The sequence below is a fragment of the Eptesicus fuscus genome, chromosome 14 (genome assembly GCF_027574615.1).
Source record: "Eptesicus fuscus isolate TK198812 chromosome 14, DD_ASM_mEF_20220401, whole genome shotgun sequence".
NCBI classification, from domain to species: Eukaryota; Metazoa; Chordata; class Mammalia; order Chiroptera; family Vespertilionidae; genus Eptesicus; species Eptesicus fuscus.
In genome coordinates this window covers 80,117,850-80,137,311 of record NC_072486.1, presented here as the reverse complement: position 1 = coordinate 80,137,311, position 19,462 = coordinate 80,117,850, and the positions used below count along the sequence as shown (strand labels likewise).

The 19,462-nt window shown below is 54.1% G+C and overlaps 1 protein-coding gene across 9 annotated transcripts in view; it reads right to left on the bottom strand.

The window, feature by feature from the left end:
• Window positions 1-13,158: 13,158 nt before the first annotated feature.
• ACTR3B (actin related protein 3B) overlaps window positions 13,159-19,462 on the bottom strand; it is a 63,353-nt gene continuing 57,049 nt past the window's right edge. For 5 of the 9 annotated variants that reach the window (XM_054726467.1, XM_054726459.1, XM_054726465.1 and 2 more), the window contains 3 exons: window positions 15,912-16,037; window positions 14,785-14,868; window positions 13,159-13,823 (listed from right to left, as the gene is read on the bottom strand). In XM_054726467.1, coding sequence (XP_054582442.1) covers window positions 13,425-13,823; window positions 14,785-14,868; window positions 15,912-16,037 — 609 coding nt within the window. In that variant the 3' untranslated portion in view covers window positions 13,159-13,424. The remainder of the gene's footprint in view (window positions 13,824-14,784; window positions 14,869-15,911; window positions 16,038-19,462) is intronic. The other 4 variants (XM_054726461.1, XM_054726462.1, XM_054726463.1 and 1 more) reach the window with 4 other exon arrangements.

Sequence of the window (19,462 nt, the reverse complement as noted above, 5' to 3'; positions counted from 1 at the left end):
GCGATGCCTAGCATGAATGAGAGCCAACTTTATTGCACTGGCCGTTGAGATATGATCGCGACAACATTAGCCAAAAACATACGCAGCGTGTGGCCTTGTCACAGCAAAGTCGGCCTCGGCCCCGGGAGCCGTTCGGGCACCTGTCTGTCTTGTTAGGTCGCAGGGTTGGGGATTCTAAATAAAGCACCAACGTGCACTTTGGACAGCTCGGCTCACCACTCGCCGCAAACCTCGCGGAGGTCAGCGGGGAGGCCCTCGCTCTCCTTCAGCAGAGCCACTGTTTCCAGAACCGGCCAGAGTCCAAGAGCTCTTTGTAGTCCAGCGCGCACTCCCCGGGTGACCTTTAATTAGCGGTAAAACAGAACCCGATACGCCAGAGAGGACGCCAGTGTCCTGGGCTGCGATCAGCACGCGGAGCCCCGCAGAGCTGCCAATCGCATTGATTGTTCAATCGCTTATTTCAACCGCAGGGCCTGCTCGGGAGGCGGTTTGGAAATAACTTGGCCGGTGCGTTATTCTGTCAGGTTTGCCCGCGCCGCCCTGCTTCCCCTGCTTGGGTGCAGTCTCTCATTACTGCCCATTACTGCCCATTACTGCCCTGCACTTGGTCCCCAGCCCACACTCCCCTCCAGCAGGCGGGGCTAGCCTGGGAGAGCAAAGTGGGGGTATTTCATTAAGACCACTAGGGTATGCCCTGGCCGATTTGGCTCAGTGGATAGAGCATCAGCCTGCAGACTGAAGGGTCCCGGGTTCGATTCCAGTCAAGGGCACATGCCCAGGTTGCGGGCTTGATCCCCAGTAGGGGGCGTGCAGGAGGCAGCCGACCAATAATTCTCTCTCATCATTGATGTTTCTATCTCTTTCTCCCTCTCCCTTCCTCTCTGAAATCAATAAAAAATATTTTTTAAAAGACCACTGGTGCTGATTTCCCTGGTGGCCACGGTTACAATGAGGGCAGCCCCCAGCAGGACAAGCCCTGCGATCAGCCTTGATCCAGGTCTGTGCCATCCAGGATGTGCCACGGGGTTCAGGCTCCTGCAAGGTCCCTTTGGATCCATTTCCACTTGAACTCCTGGGCCCAGAAGGCAGCCTAGTGGTCCTCAGCATAGGAAGGAGGAATGGCCCCGGGGAGAGGTGCCTGACCCCACCTGGGGCTCCTGTTCCCCGAGCGGCAGCTGGGCATTCAGGGGGCCACTTCTCAGGCCCTCTCAACAGAACCTGTGTCCACCAGCCTTAGTCTGGGCTGCAAAATGCTAACATTGATGTTAGAATTAAACTAGAGGCCCGGTGCACAAAATTCGTGCATGGGGGGTGGGGTCCCTCAGCCCGGCCTGCACCCTCTCTCAATCCGGGACCCCTAGCTCCTAACCACTGGCCGGCCTGCCTGCCTGATCACCCCTAACAACTCTGTGGGCCTGCCTGATCGCCTCTAACCACTATGCCTGCTTGCCTGATCGCCCCTAACTGCTTGCCTGCCTGCCTGATCACCCCTACCACTCTGCCTGCCTGCCTGATCACCCCTAACCACCTGCCTGCCTGATCGCCCCTAACCACCTCTGCCTCGGCCCCCGCCATCACGGCTTCGTCCATAAGGATGTCCGGAATGACATTCAGAAGGTTGTTCGGTTGTCCGGTCTAATTAGCATATTATGCTTTTATTATTATAGATATAAAACTTAGTGCTGAGTTTTCTGAAAGTTGTAAGGAGGGTATAAATAAATGTAAAGGAAATAAGTTTGCTAAGAAAAGTGTAAGCTTGCAGGAGGTGTGTGTAACCTAATGTAATGGAACAAACAATCTCTGAGTACACAGAAGGACCTTCCCTCCATCGCACACCCACCTCCACCAGCTGGGAAGCCTCACTCAGCTGCCTGGGACAGGTCCCCCAGCCCCTAGGGCCACTGACCCCTTCTCCGTCCTCCTGCCCCCACTTTGAGGTCCAGCAGCACAGGTGGTCTCTGTTCCCTGCCCCCACCACCTCTGCTTCCCCACCCCACCCTGTGCCTTGCTCTATCCCTCCTCCAGGGTAGAAGTGGAAAGAGTCCCTGAGACTCTGGTGGCCCTTTTTAGGGACATGGAAGAGATGCCCCATGGGAACCACACATAGGTGAGCACAGGAGGACACAGGTGACCTTTCATTCACTCCCAACACGCTTCACAGTGAGACAGGAACGAACGGGCTGATGGGACCGTGTGCGCCTGGAAGCTGTGCGTGCTCAGAACCTCACCGGAGATGTCCAATGGAAAACTCTGGACACACCGAATTCCCGAGGGAGCTGCCAGGTGTCTTGTCTGGGAGCTGAACTCGCAGGTCCGTCTGGTCAGAGACTCGGACGTGCGCCTTCCTCCAAAGCGAGGCTGCTCCTTCCCACACTAGTGTCTGCTGCCGACCCCTCCTCCCCACCACGGTCAAGTCACAGCGGGGTGAGCCCCACGCCCCTTCCCCGGGGCAGCTCCGGGTGCTGAGGCCAGGCTGGTGGAGGTCACAGCGTGTGTAAGAAATGGCAGCCCTGAGGGGGCTCCCCGCCTCCCAGCACGAGGGCTCTGAGTTCAGAGCAGCTGGGCCACTTCCCAGTGAGGCTGCTGGGGGACCCAGGCTTTGCATCTGCCTCTAGGCTCTTGTTCCAAGAAGGTTTGACAGGCACACTCACTCTGAAGGTCAAATTGCAAGTTTGCTGTCACAGAATGCCATTTGCTCATTACCAGTCAGTGCAATGACAAGCTTTTAAAATCCCCTGAAAGGGTTGATGCAGGTGATTGGCCCTCCATTGCTTCAGATTTCAGCTCAGAACTGACCTCTGAAGGTGCTCCCTGCAGCCAGGACCTCCCAGGTCCCGGAGCCCTGGCGGTGGGCGGTGCAGGCGCGCCCTCTGGTGTCCACTGCTGGCACACGCGGCCTGCAAGGCGGGACGAAGGGTTGACTGAACCAGGGACTGAACCGCGTGGGAGCCTCCGGACAGGGCCTTCCCTGGAAACCTAAGGAGTCAGAGTAAAGTAAGGTGACCAGACGTCCCGCTTTTGGCAGGACAGTCCCGATTTTTAACAATTTGTCCCTTGTCCCGCGGCGTTTTAAAAACGTCCCGATTTTTGGAAAGAATGCACGACAAGCTAGGGAACGGCGGGAGAATGGGAAGGGAATAGACGGTTTTCGGCGGCCATGTGGCTATTTAGCCAGGATATGAGTTTTATATTATTTTTGTTAATTTTATAACGTTAAACTTTAATAATAACAAATAATTGTTGAGAACTGATTATCGAGAACTGCTTATCAAAGTTCGCATTGTTGATCAGTTGTTAGAATTCGACCACCATTGTTTGGACTTAATGAACAATGGCATTTTTTGGGATTGGCAACGACAAAAACATTTTGTAACTGTCTCTCAGACGATACACACCGTACTGTGTGCTAGTAAGCTAGTTAAACAAGTGATGTCATTACAAACCAGCTATTCAGATAATTTAGGTAAGTTATTTATTTATTATTTCATAAATACATAAATTTTCTTGAATTTAGCAGACAGTACTCGTATTATTTATATTTTATAGTGGCGGCAAAAAGTCTAGCGCCGGCCTTGAAAGTGACACTTACGACTTACGTTACGGCAAATTCATGACCTTTTAAACAATGACAGCAATCTACTAAAAAAAAATACACTCAAATGAGAAATATGCCAAATAAAATAATACTATACATAATTTTTTTATTATATTTGTAAATTGTACTTATGTTGAAATTTTTAAAAATATATTACAATATTTTTTTAATATATTTTATTGATTTTTTACAGAGAGGAAGAGAGAGGGACAGAGAGTCAGAAACATTGATGAGAGAGAAACATCGATCAGCTGCCTCTTGCACACCCCCTACTGGGGATGTGCCCGCAACCAAGGTACATGCCCTTGACCAGAATCGAACCTGGGACCCTTCAGTCCGCAGGCCGACGCTCTATCCACTGAGCCAAACCGGTTTCGGCTACAATACTATTTTTGCGTTCTATGAAAATTTTTGTTGCTCCATATAGACCAAATTTTTAATCAAGAAACCCCCCCACCCCCCCACCCCGGTCAATGGTGTCCCGCTTTACCAATGTTAAAATCTGGTCACCTTAGAGTAAAGGGGAGAGAGAGCAGGGAGGACCTGGCACCCTGAGATGTCGCATCTCAGCACTGGCGCTTTCCTACCTCCTTTCCACTTCCCGCCACCCCAACAGCTGTTTACATCCTCCCTTTGGGGGGCAGAGGTGAGGAAACACACTGAGGTTCACACGGTTAATAAATGAGGACCCAGGATTTAAATCCTGGCCTCCAGCTCCTCAGCTCCGGGCTTTAACGCCTCTGGAACTAATGGGTGGAGGAGGGCAGACGTGAGTGGTTGGAGGGCAGAGTGCTCACTGATGAAGGCCGCAGCACGCCTCCTGGTGAGCTGTGAACTCAGTACGTGACCTGCCCGTATTTCTTTTTTTTTTTTTTTTAACATGTTTTATTGATTCTGAAAGAGAGAGAGAGAGTGAAACATCAATGTGAGAAACACCGACTGTTTGCCTCCATCACACAACCCATGGCGTGTGCCCGGCTGGGGCCCCGCGTCGTCGAAGCTGCAGCCTCTGGGTGCACAGGACACCGCTCCCCGACCCGAGCCCACGGGCCTGGGCGACCTGGGCGTGTTTCCATCGTCACTCCTGGAGCAGCAGGTGGTGGGCATGTCCGTGAACTAATTCCATCTGAAAATTCCGTGGGGGCCACCTCTGCTTCCGGGGATCCCCCAGTCACCATTCTCACATTCTCAAGAGTCTCCTCCCCAATGCCTGAGAAATGGGAGGTGGGAGGGGGACTTAAAGCAAAAGTGGAGGTTAATATCCAACAGGCACTACGAGTGGGATAAGCCGAAATCAATTGCTTTTCCATTAAAAGCCACAAGGCAACAGTTAGACTAAGCAGGCCTTCCCCACGGGGCTGTACACACAGTAACACCCAGGCAAGGAGCCTTCAGGGGCGGTGTGGAGTCTGCTCAGAAGAACACGTTACAGAATCCAATGCTACCACCAATTAGAGTGGCAGGGAGCACCGGGTAAACGCAGATCTGCCACTTCCTCCACGTTCTGATCGTCTTCATCAGATGCACACGCCAGCCTCTCTAGTTAGTCCCTGGAACATCCGTTCTTTGGATCCGGGTCATTAGGCCCCCGTGTAGACACCTGCTGGGACCGTCACCAAGCATCTCCGTCTGCTTAACTTTGTCACATGAACTCACAACAGCCGCCTCGAGTCTCATTTGCTCCATCAAGACTCCCCCAAGCACGATCTCAGGTGACATTGACCCTTGGGGCCCCAGACCCAGGGCACCCCTGGGCACCTACACATCTCTTTGTGTTGTAGAGCAAGTGTTATCTCTGCATCAGAATTGCAAGTGTTTATGTAGTCCCATTTGTTAATTTTCTCTTTAGCTTCCATTGCCCTAGGGGCAGTGTCAGTGAAGAAGTTCTTTTGGCATATGTCTGAGATTTTGTTGCCTGTGGATTCTTCTAGTATTTTTATGGTTTCCCATCTTATGTTTAAGTCCTGTATCCATTTTGAGTTTATTTTTGTGTATGGTGTAAGTTGGTGATCTAGTTTCATTTTTTTGCATGTATCTGTCCAGTTTTCCCTACATCAAAATAAAAAGCTTTTTTATAGCAAAAGAAACAATCAATAAAACAACAAGAAAGCCCACTGCATGGGAGAACATATTTGCAAATGCTATCACTGATAAAGGTTTAATCTCCAACATCTACAGGCAGCTTATGCAACTTAATAAGAGGAAGATAAATGATCCAATAAAAAAATGGGCAACAGACCTAAACAGAATATTTTCAAAAGAAGACAGAAGGAAGGCCAAGAGACACATGAAAACATGTTCAAAGTCACTTATTATCCGAGAGATGCAAATCAAAACAACAATGAGGTACCATCTCACACCTGTCAGAATGGCTATCATCAACAAATCAACAAACAACAAGTGTTGGCGAGGATGCGGAGAAAAAGGAACCCTCGTGCACTGCTGGTGGGAATGCAGACTGATGCAGCCACTGTGGAGAACAGTATGGAGTTTCCTCAAAAAACTGAAAATGGAACTCCCATTTGACCCAGTAATCCCACTCCTGGGAATATATCCGAAGAAACCAGAAACACCAATCAGAAAGGATATATGCACCACTATGTTCATAGCAGCACAATTTACAATAGCTAAGATTTGGAAACAGCCTAGGTGCCCGTCAGCAGATGAGTGGATCGGAAAACTGTGGTACATCTACACAATGGAATACTATGCTGCCATAAAAAAGAAGGAATTCTCATCATTTGCAGCAACCTGGATGGAATTGGAGAACATTATACTAAGTGAAATAAGCCAGTCAATGAAAGAAAAATACTACATGATCTCACTCATTTATGGATAATAAAGAACATTATAAGCTGTTGAACAAAAAGATAGATACAGAGACAGTAAAGCATCAAACAGAATGTCAAATTACAGCGGGAAGGTTAGGGAGAGGTGGGGGAGTTATGAAATCAAACGAAGGACTTGTATGCATGCATATAAGCATAACCAATGGACGCAAAACTCTAGGGGGGGGAGGTCATGTGTGGGTGTGGGGTGGGGGCGCTAATGGTAAGATATGTACACATATAATACCTCAATAAAACAAAATATATAAAAAAAAAAGAATTGCAAGTGTTTACAGCAGCAGCCGGGCCTTCCCATCACTCGGGTCAGAAAGTGCTCCAAGAATGGCCCGCCATCAGACAGACATCCACCAGGTGGACAGTCACGTCTCAGCACTGACTTGCAGGTAGCTGACCGAGCACGTTGACGTAGTAGCCTAGGGTTCCCCCGCGCCCGGGGCGATAGCTGGGGGTCAGCCCGAAGCTTCCCTGAGCAGGCATCTCGCCGCCCTGCTCGCGTGTCCTCGTGGGGAAAGGACGGCGTCACGCTCCCTGCTGTCCACCCCTCCGAACGCTAACGGCCCCGGTGAGACATCTGCACGTAGTGGGCTATTCTACATGTAAAACTTAACACTTGGACCTGTTAGACCTTCAATCAGAAGTAGGCGTGTGCCCTGCCAGTGTGGCTCAGTGGTTGCTGAGTGTCGACCCACGCACCAAGAGGTCACCGTTCGATTCCTGGTCAGGGCACATGCCCAGTAGGGGGCCTGCTTCTCCTCATCCATGCTTCTCTACTCCTCTCCCTTCCTCTCTCTCTCTCTAAAATAGATAAAAACATTGTTTAAAAAGTAGGTCATGTTGCATATCTTAAATGTATACAATGCTATTGTCAATTATATCTCAACGAAGCTGGGGTCAGAAACAAAGAAGGCAGTAAAGTTGGGGGGTGTTGGTTTGTGAGAATTGGAGGGCACCGCCCAGCGTCCTCTTGGGCTTGTTCTTGACTGCCTGGCCCTCTTCTGGCCCCTCCTGGGGCACCCTGTCCCCACACCCTCCTCTGTCTATCTCCCCACCCCGAATGCAACTCTGCCACAAAGGGGCTGCCAGCCCCTCAGCCTCTGCACCTCAGGGAGGGGGCACCCTGGGCCCAAGGGGAGCACTCGGCTCCGTCGCTGACGAGCCCAGAGCTCAGCCTTCTCCCAGCAGGCTGTCGGAGAACTTCTCAACCAGACACCACCAGCCTCTGGATTTAGCCAGGGCTCAGACATGGCAGGAGTTATCAGAGCACGTTGCCCTGGCCGGGTGGCTCGGTAGGTTGGGGCGTCATCCTGGGCAGGGCACATACCCAGGTTGCAGGTTTGATCCCTGGTTGGAGTGCATGTGGGAGGCAACCGATCAATGTTTCTATGTTTCTTCCCCACATGGATGTTTCTCTCTCTCTCTCCCCCACCCCTTCCACTCTCTCTAAAATTAATAAACGTATCCCGGATGAGGATTTCAAAAAAACAACTTGAGGCAAGAAGGATCAATCGCACAAACCCAGAGGGAAGGTCGCCCTCACGCCCAGAGCCCTTCACCGCGCAGCCTCCTCCGTCAACCCCACCGCTCATCTGCCCGCCAAACTCGTATGTGGGGTCCTATGGCCACCGACTCCCCTGGCTCCTGTGCCCTCATCTCACCAGGCGAAGAGAAGGAAAGGAGACGAAGAGACAGAGCCGAGAGCAACAGCGCCGAGAGCCAGCAAAGGCAGTGACGTCCCTGCTCCACCCCAAACCCCTCTTCACGGTGATGAGCCAACGGTACGAAGTGAACCTCACTGAAAACCACTATCGCCTGGTCACCACCGCCAATCACCACGGGAAGCGGGGGGAAAGGTCACTCAAGGCCAGAGGATGTCTGACGGGAAACTATTCAGAATGTATCTGCGGTGATACATGCAGCCAGCAGGCAATCAGATCAACGGTGACGGCCGATCTATCCGACCCGTCAATATTGAAAAGATAGCCAACACCATGTTATTTAAATTTTCCTCATCGATCCTTAGGTTTATCATATTAATTTTTTAACAGTAATTTAAAGTTATCAAATCAATTACCAATCCTCTTTAGCCAATTAAAAATTTTTTAATTTATTAGTAGCAAACACTATTTCTTTAAATATGTTTTTATTGGTTTTTGAGAGAGAGAGGAAGTGAGAGGGAGAGAAACATTGATTGGCTGCCTCCTGTACGCCTCCTACTGGGGATCGAGCCCGAAACCCAGGCATGTGCCCTGACTGAGAATCGGATTGGTGACCTCTTGGTGCATGGGACGATGCCCAACCAACTGAGCCACACTGGCCAGGCTAGCCAACCCTATCAGTACACATCCGTGACTGTGCGCACACAGCCATAAACAATCCGAGCACCCCCCGCTGAAAGCAAGCGCAAACAGACTCCAGCCTGCGGGAGTACACCTGCTTGCTTTGAGACATAATGCAGGATAGAAAGAACCAGTACTTTTTATTACTTTTTTTGATTGATTTCAGAGAGGAAGAGAGAGGGAGAGAGAGAAACATCAATGATGAAAGAGAATCATTGATCAGCTATCTCCTGCATGCCCCCTACTGGGGAGCAAACCCACAACCTGGACATGTGCCCTTGACCGGAATCGAACCCGGGACTCTTCAGTCTGCAGGCCGACGCTCTATCATTGAGTCAAACCAGCTAGGACAAGAACTAGTATTTTAACACAAGAACAATCGCTCCATGACCAATATCAAGCTATCATTTCTTTCCTCTCTTTTTTAAAATGTATTTCCATCTGACCAAGTGAAATTGATGTAATTGCCAATGAAAGCCCCATGCAATTATTTTGCCAATCTATTTCTATTTAACAAGCCTGACAGTTACTTTTAAAGCAAACATTATGAAGTATTCTTCAACTAAGTGTAGACTTTTTCCGCGGGTAAATCCCCACGGGCTCTCCTGCGGTGTCGGGTAAGCTGTGCACGCGATCAGTCTCACGAGCCTGTCTGGCACAGTCGTACTTCACAGACGAGATAGGAGGGAGGGACCACAGAGAAGGCTCGGTGCTTCGGTCGGAAGGGGCGCGTCTTTCACATCAGGGAGGCTGCGGGGTGCAGGCTGCTGCTCTGCAGCCCAGGCCGCACGGGTTCTGCGGGCGTTTCCGCCACCGGCTCTGCTGTGACCACACGAGGACGGGCACCGCGTGGAGGGCCCGCACGCCAGGTGGGCTGTGGCTCACGCATCCCCTGCAGGCCGACGGGAAGCCACTGTGGCCACAATGCAAGGCTGGACGTCACACCATTAAAACTCTTACGGTAACTCTAGCTAACACCCCAAACGGGCAACTCCAGCTTTCATCTGAGGTTACCCACACACTGCACAGCACACCCAGCCTGGGAGTCTCGTGTGACAGGAATTGAGGCCAGTGTTTGCTGGGCACCTACCATGGCTGGGCACTGCAGAGATCAGGCCCCGGATTCAAGGACCTTGGTGAGGGACACAGGGCAGGACTGGGGAAGGAGAGGCTGACCCGTGGGAGGTGGCGCGGGGGCGAGGGCACAGGTGAGAGCGCTTGGGGGCCGGGAGCCCTTCAGGGGACTGGTCACTCGGCGCTGCCCCCATCCTGCCCAGAAACAACACAGTGACACTGAGAGTGCTTCTCAAACCCCAGGCGGTCGGCTGCAGCCTGGCTGCGGGGCGCAGGACGGAGGCCGGACGTCTCGGGCCGTGAGGATGGTTCGCAGCGCGCAGCTGCGGGGAGGCAGGTGCTGTGCGGGCAGCGGTGGCTCTTTAACTCATGGATGATAGACGATTCCATCACGTCAGCCATGTGACAGGAAGAAAAGGCTAGTGATGTTTAGACACTGCAACGATAGACTGTCTTTTTAAAATATTTTCTTACTGGAAGTCCTAAAGACCAGTTAGTTCATGGACCTGAAGTTCTCTTTCCCCAGGAAAACTTTTTTAAAGCAGTTTTCAGGAGCAGGGCTCTCAGGACATGCTGCTTTCTAACAGAATAACGGCTGAAACTTACTGAACACTTGCTATGGCCCCTGTGGCTCTCGGCGCTCAGAGTAACGCCTCTTCTACTTCATTTGCCTTTTCACATACGATGAAGTCAATGCACAGGGCAAACACATACTGGCAAAGCATCCTGAATAAAAATAATTCAACATAAAAACGTGGACCGCAGCTAGCTCCCTACAAGACAGTACATGCCAGGGATTTGGGTTGGCGAGGACCTTTTACAGCTCCTCATCCGCCATTCCCACTGGCCGTGCGCTGTCAGGGCGTCACTCACTCACGCCCCAGGTGTGCCCGCCCGCCACTCGGGCTGTCGTCCACCTGCTTCTCCGGGACTGGGGACAGCACCCTGAGACCAAATAGCGCCTCCTCCCCCCTCACCATGTGCCTGAGCATGTCACCCTGAAAAATGGGGGTCACAGCAGCACCCTGTCACAGGGGAGCTGCTAAGCTCAAACAAGGCCATGCGGAGTCGGCGCGGTGAGTTCCTCACAGGCGATGCTCAGGTCTGGCCCATCTGCACCCGCGACTCTGGGTCACAGTTTTGCTCTCATCGCCAAGGCCCCATTCCACCCAGATGGTGCCCGCCCCCAACTGGACCATCTGCCCAACGCCCTGAATTCTCCAGTTCCAGCGAATTCAGCCTCTGCCGGATGCCCACCTTGGTGACGCTGTGATCGCCGAGAAGGGCTTCGTCCCTGTGACCAGTCTCCCGACCTTGAGGCTTGAACCTCCAGTCCTCGGACCCTCCACTCCCAGTCTCTCACTCCCCATCCTCCCCACCCTCCTGGGCTTCGGGGGCTTCACCCAGAGAACCTGGCACCCGCCCCACCCCCACCCACAGAGAACCCCTGCACCCGCCCCGCCCCCACCCACAGAGAACCTGGCACCTGCCCCGCCCCCACCCACAGAGAACCCGGCACGCGCCCTGCCTCCACACTTGCTGGCAAACCCCAGCCCCAAGGTCAACTCCCCGCTCTGCCCCTCCCCTCTGGGAGCTGGACAGGAGAGAGCCCCCAGCCTGGTGGGTGTGTCCCCAGTGAGCACCTGGAGCCTCAGAGCTCCCTGTGCTCCGGGTGAGTCACCTCACACCTCCTCGAAGACCCGGATGGAGGGGCTAGCTACCCCTTCAGTAGCCCCCATCTCCCCACTTGCAGTTGCCCCCGATGCTCCACACGTGTAGGAGCAGAATCCTGAGCCTCATGTTCTTCCATCTGGTCTTGAGTAGAAATTTAATAAAGGCAGACGCTGATGCCCTCGGGACTGATGCCAGGGACTCGGACGTAGCCAGGTTCTCTGTGGGTGGGGGCAGCGACCAGGTGTGCAGTGAAGGCGTCCCTGTGACTGTTCTTGGCACAGAGCTGAGTTTATATCTACATCTGTTAAGTAGCGCCAAGCAACTTTCTACACCGTTAAACAGCGTAATGGTTCTAAAAACCATTGGCTGACAATTTTAGAATGTTAAAGTGTGCATTTGTTGAGTTATTTTTATAGAAAACTGTTCACAGAGGCATTTTATTGTAGAAGGTGGATTTTACCCACTGATGTCGTCACATTATGATCTAATTCAATCTGGAGAAAAGGTATGTGCGATTTCCTTAAGGTTACCAACGTAACTGGCATTCTTCCTTCTTATTGAGTGACCAATCCCAGCTCCTTCTACAGACAGTACTTGGCAGGTCTGTTGAAAGAAGCAAAACATTAGCCCTGGCCAGGTAACTCAGTGGCTAGAGCGTCCTCCCGATACACCAAGGCTGCAGGCTCGACCCCCAGTCAGGGCACATACAAGAAGCAACCAAGGAATGCATCAATGAATAGAGCAACAAATCCATGTTTCTCGCTCTCTCTCTCTCCTTTTTTCTCTCTCTCTCAAATCAATAAATAAAATCTTTGCCCGGCCAGCATAGCTCAGTGATTGAGTGTCAACCTATGAACCAGGAGGTTACGGTTCGATTCCCAGTCAGTGCACACGCCCAGGTTGCCAACTCCATCCCCAGTGTGGGCCGTGCAGGAGGCAGCCGATCCATGATTCTCTCTCGTCATAGTTGTTTCTATCTCTCTCTCCCTCCCTCCTCCCGCCTCATCTGACTCGCCTGGTGCCGGGACCAGCAAGGGCTGAGAGCCTGAACTGTAGTCACGTTCTAATCACTCTGCCCATCGATGTCATGTCTAGAATCAAATGCCCTGCTCAGGATCTGTAAGCTGGACAAATGTGAGTACAATCTCAGGGATAACCTTGCCCCCAACTGGACAAGGGAAGCCGAGAAGTCCTGTGGTCTAAGAATGCGTGTATCGGGTTCTAACTCAACCACGGCTGGAGGCACGGCCTCCTGAGCCAGGGCCACGGAGGAGCTGCCGGAGCTGGGAGGGAGGCAATGCCTCGGAGGCCCGTGGCCGGCTGCCATCCACCGTGCGTCAGCCAGGGGGTCCGCGTGAGGACGTGAGCAGGTACGTTTTCTGGAGCAGTTCTCACAGCGCTCTACACTCCGTGGCACTCCAGCCGGCAAGGCCAACTCCTAGCACACACGTGGCTACTTCCCTCTGGTGTGCTTCATGCCCGCGCCAGGATGTGCCGCAGGGGACATGGATGACCACACTCCGAGGCACCAGCACCCACCCAGGCCCGGGCCCCGGCACCCGCCCACACAGGGACCAGCCACTCGTACCAAATAAATAAAGTGCAAAATGATAGGAAATACACACTTCGATTTGTATTTCAAGTTTATAACATTTTATTTACAAAAACTAGAGGCCTGGTGCACAAAATCCGTGCACGGGGCGGGGGTCCCTCAACCCGGCCCGCAACACCGCCAGCGTCCCTCGCCCCGGCCTCTGGCCAGAGGCCCCTCCCCTCCTTCCACACGGCCGGGGCGCAGACGCTGGGCTCACGTTGCCGGGGCGACACCACCAGCGTCCCGCCCCGGCCGCTATGGGCGCCGCCATCTTTGTCACGGGGTGACGGTTAATTTGTTTATTACTCTTTTGTTCGACAGGATAGGCTGGGGGGCAGGGTTGATGCCCTGGGGACTGCTTCGCGCCACATTCTGGCTGTTTTCCTCAGCTGAGGACAGCGGCAGTTAAGCTCCTTCCACCGTCCCTGGAAGCCAGCTGGAGGGGGGGCATGAGGAGGAGGAAGGGCGCCGCGGACGGGGGCTCCGCGCGCTGGTGCCTCATGCCCCAACATCGGCATCACTGCTGACCCACTCTGCAGGGTCTGAAGGACAGCTGGCTCGCGAGGTGACCCACAGGCCGAGGGCCAGGCTGACCCTAGGACAGGACTCCGAAGACGGGGCTGTGGCGGCAGATGCTGGGGCCGCGCTCCTCGTAGTCCCTCTTGGTGTGGCAGACCTGCAAGAACCCGGGCTGTACAGCCCTGAGCCGTGAGTGTCCAGGAGGACAGACGCAGCTCGCAAGTGCCCCTCTCCTCGCCACCCTCCCTCCCCCCCAGACAGGCCTGCACTCCCCTCTCCTCGCCACCCTCCCTCCCCCCCAGACAGGCCTGCCCTCCCCTCTCCTCACCACCCTCCCTCCCTCCCCCCCCACAGGCCTACCCTCCACCTCTCCTCGCCACCCTCCCTCCCCCCCAGACAGGCCTGCCCTCTCCTCTCCTCGCCACCCTCCCTCCCCCCCAGACAGGCCTGCACTCCCCTCTCCTCACCACCCTCCCCCTCCAACAGGCCTGCCCTCTCCTCTCCTCGCCACCCTCCCTCCCCCTCAGACAGGCCTTCCCTCCACCTCTCCTCGCCACCCTCTCTCCCTCCCCCCCAGTCAGACGTGCCCCTCCACCTCTCCTCGCCACCCTCCCTCGCTCCCCCCCACACAAGCCTGCCCCTCCACCTCTCCTCGCCACCCTCCCTCCCCCCCAGACAGGCCTGCCCCTCCACCTCTCCTCACCACCCTCCCTCCCTCCCCCCCAGTCAGGCCTGCCCCTCCACCTCTCCTCGCCACCCTCCCTCCCTCCCCCCCAGTCAGACGTGCCCCTCTCCACCTCTCCCGGCCTGAGCAGCCACACGGGTCCTTTGTTAAAAACCCCTCGGCCTCTGTTTGGGACCAGCTATGTGCTGCCCGAGTTTAGTGATTCGTGACCTGTTCCATGCTGAGGAGGAAAGGCACAAAGACTCGGAACAGTCACAGCATCGAGGATTAACGCAGAGCATTCCAGGTTACATGTGGGTTCACTGACCACACGGCCGTCACCCCGAATCTCTTGAGAACGAAAAGGACCGTGCATTTCTGTCTCACAGGATTAGGTGGCGGCAGTCTAGAGCAGGCACACCGTCTGACCTTCAGGACACGGGAGCGGCAGTGCTGACGGGGCCGGGGGAGGGACTTACGGTGGAGGCGAGCATGGAGCCGCCGAACCACACGGCGAAGCGCTGCATGTGGTGCGTGATCACCTGCACCTCGACCGGCCTGGGCTGCAGGGAGGGGACACGGTCAGCAGGGCACCAGCCTCTCTAGGACGGGCGTGCGCTCCCCTCCCCCGGGCATGGGCCCCCGGTCAGTCCCTCTGTGGGGAGCAGCCACAGCTGCCTCAGAAAGGAGGTTCTCAGCCACTCCTGCTGCACACCCCTCCCCCTCCTCCCTCCCGCCTCCCAGGCCACTGCCCCCCAACCTCCGCCCCCACACTCTGCCCCACCCCAGCCCAGCCCCCAGCCCAGGTGGTGCGGGGAACCCAGCAGGCAAGTCTCTCAGAACACTAAGGGCATTTAAAAAGCAAAGCATCGGCCCTGGCCAATATGGCTCAGCGGTTGGAGCATCGGCCCGCAAACCAAAAGGTCTCGGGTTCAAGTTCTGGTCAAGTAAGTACTTGTGTTGCAGGTCAGATAGGTCCCCAGCCCGGCCGGGGTGGTGCGGGAGGCAACCAATCAGTATGTCTCTCTCACATTGATATGTCTGCCCCCCTCTAAAAAGCAATAGGAAGACATCCTCCGGTGAGGATTAAAAAAAGGCAAAAAATCCAAGCAACAAACTCAGTTCTATTTATTTACTGAACAAATGAGCCGTTTCAGTTTTGTAGGAATAATTCCAGGTAACACTGAGAGCCCCCAAAATGCTCTGAGAATGACATTTGCCAGCACTGACTCAGCAGGTGACACCCGTCTGCTCCCATTCGCCCTCCGCGCAAGCCCGCGTGACCCCGTGACCCGCTGCTGGCTGTCGCAGTGCGGGCGAAGTTGTGGAGTGCGGCACTAACTCCCTGCGAACGGCCCATTTCAGGGCACCGAGACCCTCGGTGAAGAGGGGCGGGGAGGCAGAGCGCCGGCCACCGCGGCCGGTCAGTGTGCACACACTTGGAGTGAGCTCAGCAACAACCTCTGCCCGTAACTCCACAGCGTGGCTCAGGGGGTCCCAGACACCCTTCCCGTCCCGCTCCCCAGACACCGAGTCCTCAGCCTCGTGTGCGGGGAGAGCGCCGAGCAGCTGGGGCAGAATCACCCCTTCCTTCCGCGGGCCCCACCTTTATTCTGCCACCGCTGAGTTCTTGGCTGAGTCGCAGTCTGGCATCCACCACCCTTTTCAAGTCTCTCTGCAGACGCCGTCCAAAGTCTCTGAACATTGTGGAGCCTCCTGAAAGAACGACGTTCTAGAAGGCAAAGCAGAGGTTTCCTGGGTGAGTCGCCCTCCCACAAAAACTGCCAGGGGAACAACACCGTGCAGTGACAGGGCAGGGAAATGCGGACACTGAGGGGCATTTGGTAATTCTGTGGGTTATTGAAAGTACTTTCCTATGTGATCGTGGTTCTGTGGTTATGTTTTCCTTAAAGCATCCTTACCTGTTAGAGATACTTTCTGAAATACTTATGAATGGAATACAATGTCTGGGACGAGCTTCACAATAATCCACGAAGAAGGAAGGTGTGGGTGGCAGGTACTTGCGCTCACTGCAGACACCACGTCCCCCACCCCTGACCAGCGGACCAAACACTACCCGGGAAGACGGCTTGCCCAACGCTCCTGGCGGCTGCCCTGTATCGCGCTGTGAGGCTGTCTCTCCAGGGACAAGGCTTTCCTGCTCTCGCACTGAACCCGAAGACGGGGCTCAGCAAAGGCGGAGCAGCGCCGTCTCTAGAACATGATGCCGAGGCGTGCCGAGTCTCGGCTGTCCAAGCGACCTGGCTGCACGGCTCCTCCCCCCCACCCCGACTGCTGGGATCTGGCTCTGCCCACCTCCCCTCACAGGCTGCTCACCTCCCCACCCAACGCCACGGCCAGGTCTCGACCTCCCCTGGTGACCTCTCAGCATCACCAGATGGGGCTGCCAACAACCTTCCATTGGCTGCTGGAGTTTTCTTTCTCTTTCTTCACTACTTCTTGGCTTCCGTGATGGTTCATTTTACACGTCAGCTTGGCCTGCCTGTGGCACCCAATTTAACTAACACGGCGCCAGGCGTTGCTGGGGGTTTCTGCAGACGTGGTTAACAGGAGTGTCCCTCCACAGCATCCGTGGGCCTCATCCCAGAGCAGAAGGGATGGGCCCAGACTGCAGTCTGCTCCTGCCCGAGTCCCGGCAACCGCCGGCCCTGTGATTCAGGACTGACCAGGCTGACGCCGGCCAGTGGCGTACTAACCCTGACACAGACATGGAGGCCGAGGAGGGGGAGGAGATGGAGACAGTGCAACCACCTCTGCTGCTTGTGTCTCTGGAGAACCCACTGACAGCTTCTTCTCTGCCCGTCCCTAAAACCTGACCTTCCGGTCCCTGTGACAGCCACCGGAGCACGAGGAGGACCCAGACCTTCCTCCTACACCTCGTCATGACCAGACCTAGCACCCACGACTCCTCGACGGGCTCCTTTCTCTGCACGTCCTAGTTAGTGACACCCCTCCTAGATGTGCATGTGAGAACCCTGAATTTCCCTATCAACACCTCACAAACACTGCCGGCCTCCCACGTCTTCCTCCGAGTCCGCCGCCACCTCCCTCGTGGGCATCGTCCCGGGTCGCCCACCCAACTTGCTCCTGCCCCTCTGGCTCCCATCCACTTCTGGGGTGCAGCTCACCGCTTTCCTAGCCCTACGTGGGGTATGTCACCTCCCTGAAAAAGCCCAATGCCCTCAGTTTGGTAAAACCCAACTCCACGCAAGGCCCTCCCGGTGCACCCACTTAGTACACGCAGCTGCCAGCACCCTCCTGTGCACAGTCCGGGCCCCACCCCACCATGCCCATTTAATAAAGGCCTGCGGGGGCCATACTCCTTCCAAACCCACATGCTCTCCTCTCCTTCACCCGGGGGTGGAGACAGAGCATTCCCTGTGGCCAGGAAGCGCCACTGGCCGCCAGGGCTCAGTGGATCTGAGCTGTCCCAGTAGCCAGTAGCCACACATGGCCACTTGGGTTTAAATGTCAACAGCCCTGGCCAGGTAGCTCAGTTGGTTGGAACATCACCTCCAGGCGCCAAGTTTGCAAGTTCGATCAACCAGTACCCTGGCCAGTGTGGCTCAGTGATTACAGGGTCAGCCTGCATGCCGAAGGGTCTCGGGTTTGATTCCCAGTGAGGCGCAAGTACCTGGGTTACAGGTTCAATCCTAGGCCTAGTCGCAGTGTGTGCAGGAGGCAACCAATCAATGTGCCTCTCTCACATTCATGTCTCTCTTTCTTTTCTCTCTCTCTCTCTCTCTCTCTCTCTCTCTCCTCTACTCTCTCTAAAAATCAATGGAAAAAATATCCTCAGATGAGGGTTAACAAAAAAAAAAAGAACCAATGAATGCATAAATAAGCAAAACAACAAATCGACGTTTCTCTGTTTCTCTATCTCACAAAATCAATTTAAAAGATTTTTAAATACAAAAAATAAAAAAAATAGAAGTTTTTAAATAACATTTAAAAAATAAGTTTAAAGTAAACAAAAGTTTACAAGCTGTCCTGCAGGCAGCCCTAGCCCCGTCCTGAGGGCTCAGTGCCACGTGTGATCACGACGACGCAGTAACCGGCACAAACGTTGCATCACTACCAGCTGGCTCCACGGCCTGCCCAGGCGGAGGAGACGCCACCTGCAGTCCCGGCGCCTGCCCCAAGCACACTCCATGTGGGTGCTGTCCGTGCCCCACCATGAGGCCGGCCCGGGCAGGTGCTCAGGAACATTTATTCAGCGTGGTCAATGCAGCGCCATCACTCCCTACAATGACCTTCTCCACACGGCAAGTCCCCGTCAGCTGTTAGCGCCACTCTTCCCTCCCCAGAAACACACAGTCCTGCTGTGCGTGATGCTCCGCAGGAAGCACCGAGGAACACTGGGCACAGGAGCGGAGGCGGCTGATGCGCACAGCTCCGGGGCCTTCTGTCCTCCACCCCACCCAGCGCAGCCATCTCAACTGTTCACCTGTCAGTCTTCAACCAGGACTTCACCAAATAAAAGGCCTATTTTGAAAAGAGTTGAAAACCCCCAATGATACCTTAAAATATGTATTTTTCTCTCTTAAATATTAAAGATATTTGAACACATTCAACATGAAGAATAAAGAATAATATATATAACTCCTTTACTTTGCCACCTGCTTCTCTGATTTAAAATGCCTGAGCATAATTATATATCCAATTCAAGCAATTTTGTTATAGAAAAGTCATTCCTTGAACTATTTCAAAATGTATTTACATAAACAATAAAATTTTAAAAAATAAAATAACCCACAGAAAGCTTAAAAAAATGTATTTACATGTGCTTGACAAACATAACGAATAAGAATTTTTAACAGCTCTTGGCCCGCCCCCCAGTGGTTTCCATACCTTCCATGCCTGGCTCCACCAGAACAGACTGAAACCTCTGCCTGCTCACCTGCTCTGTCTGGGTTAAGGCCCCGCCCCCTGGCCCAAGCCCCTCCCCGCTCTGCAGGCCAAGCCCTCAAGACTCAGCTCAGTCTGCCCCTTCTCTCAATTACCACACTTTGCATGGCTCATTTGAGTGACATGTGGCCTGTAGTGGTTCCCACTAGAATTATTTCAGTACTAGAGGCCTGATGCATGAAGATTCGTGCAAGAACGGGCCTTCCTTCCCCTGGCTGCCGGCACCAC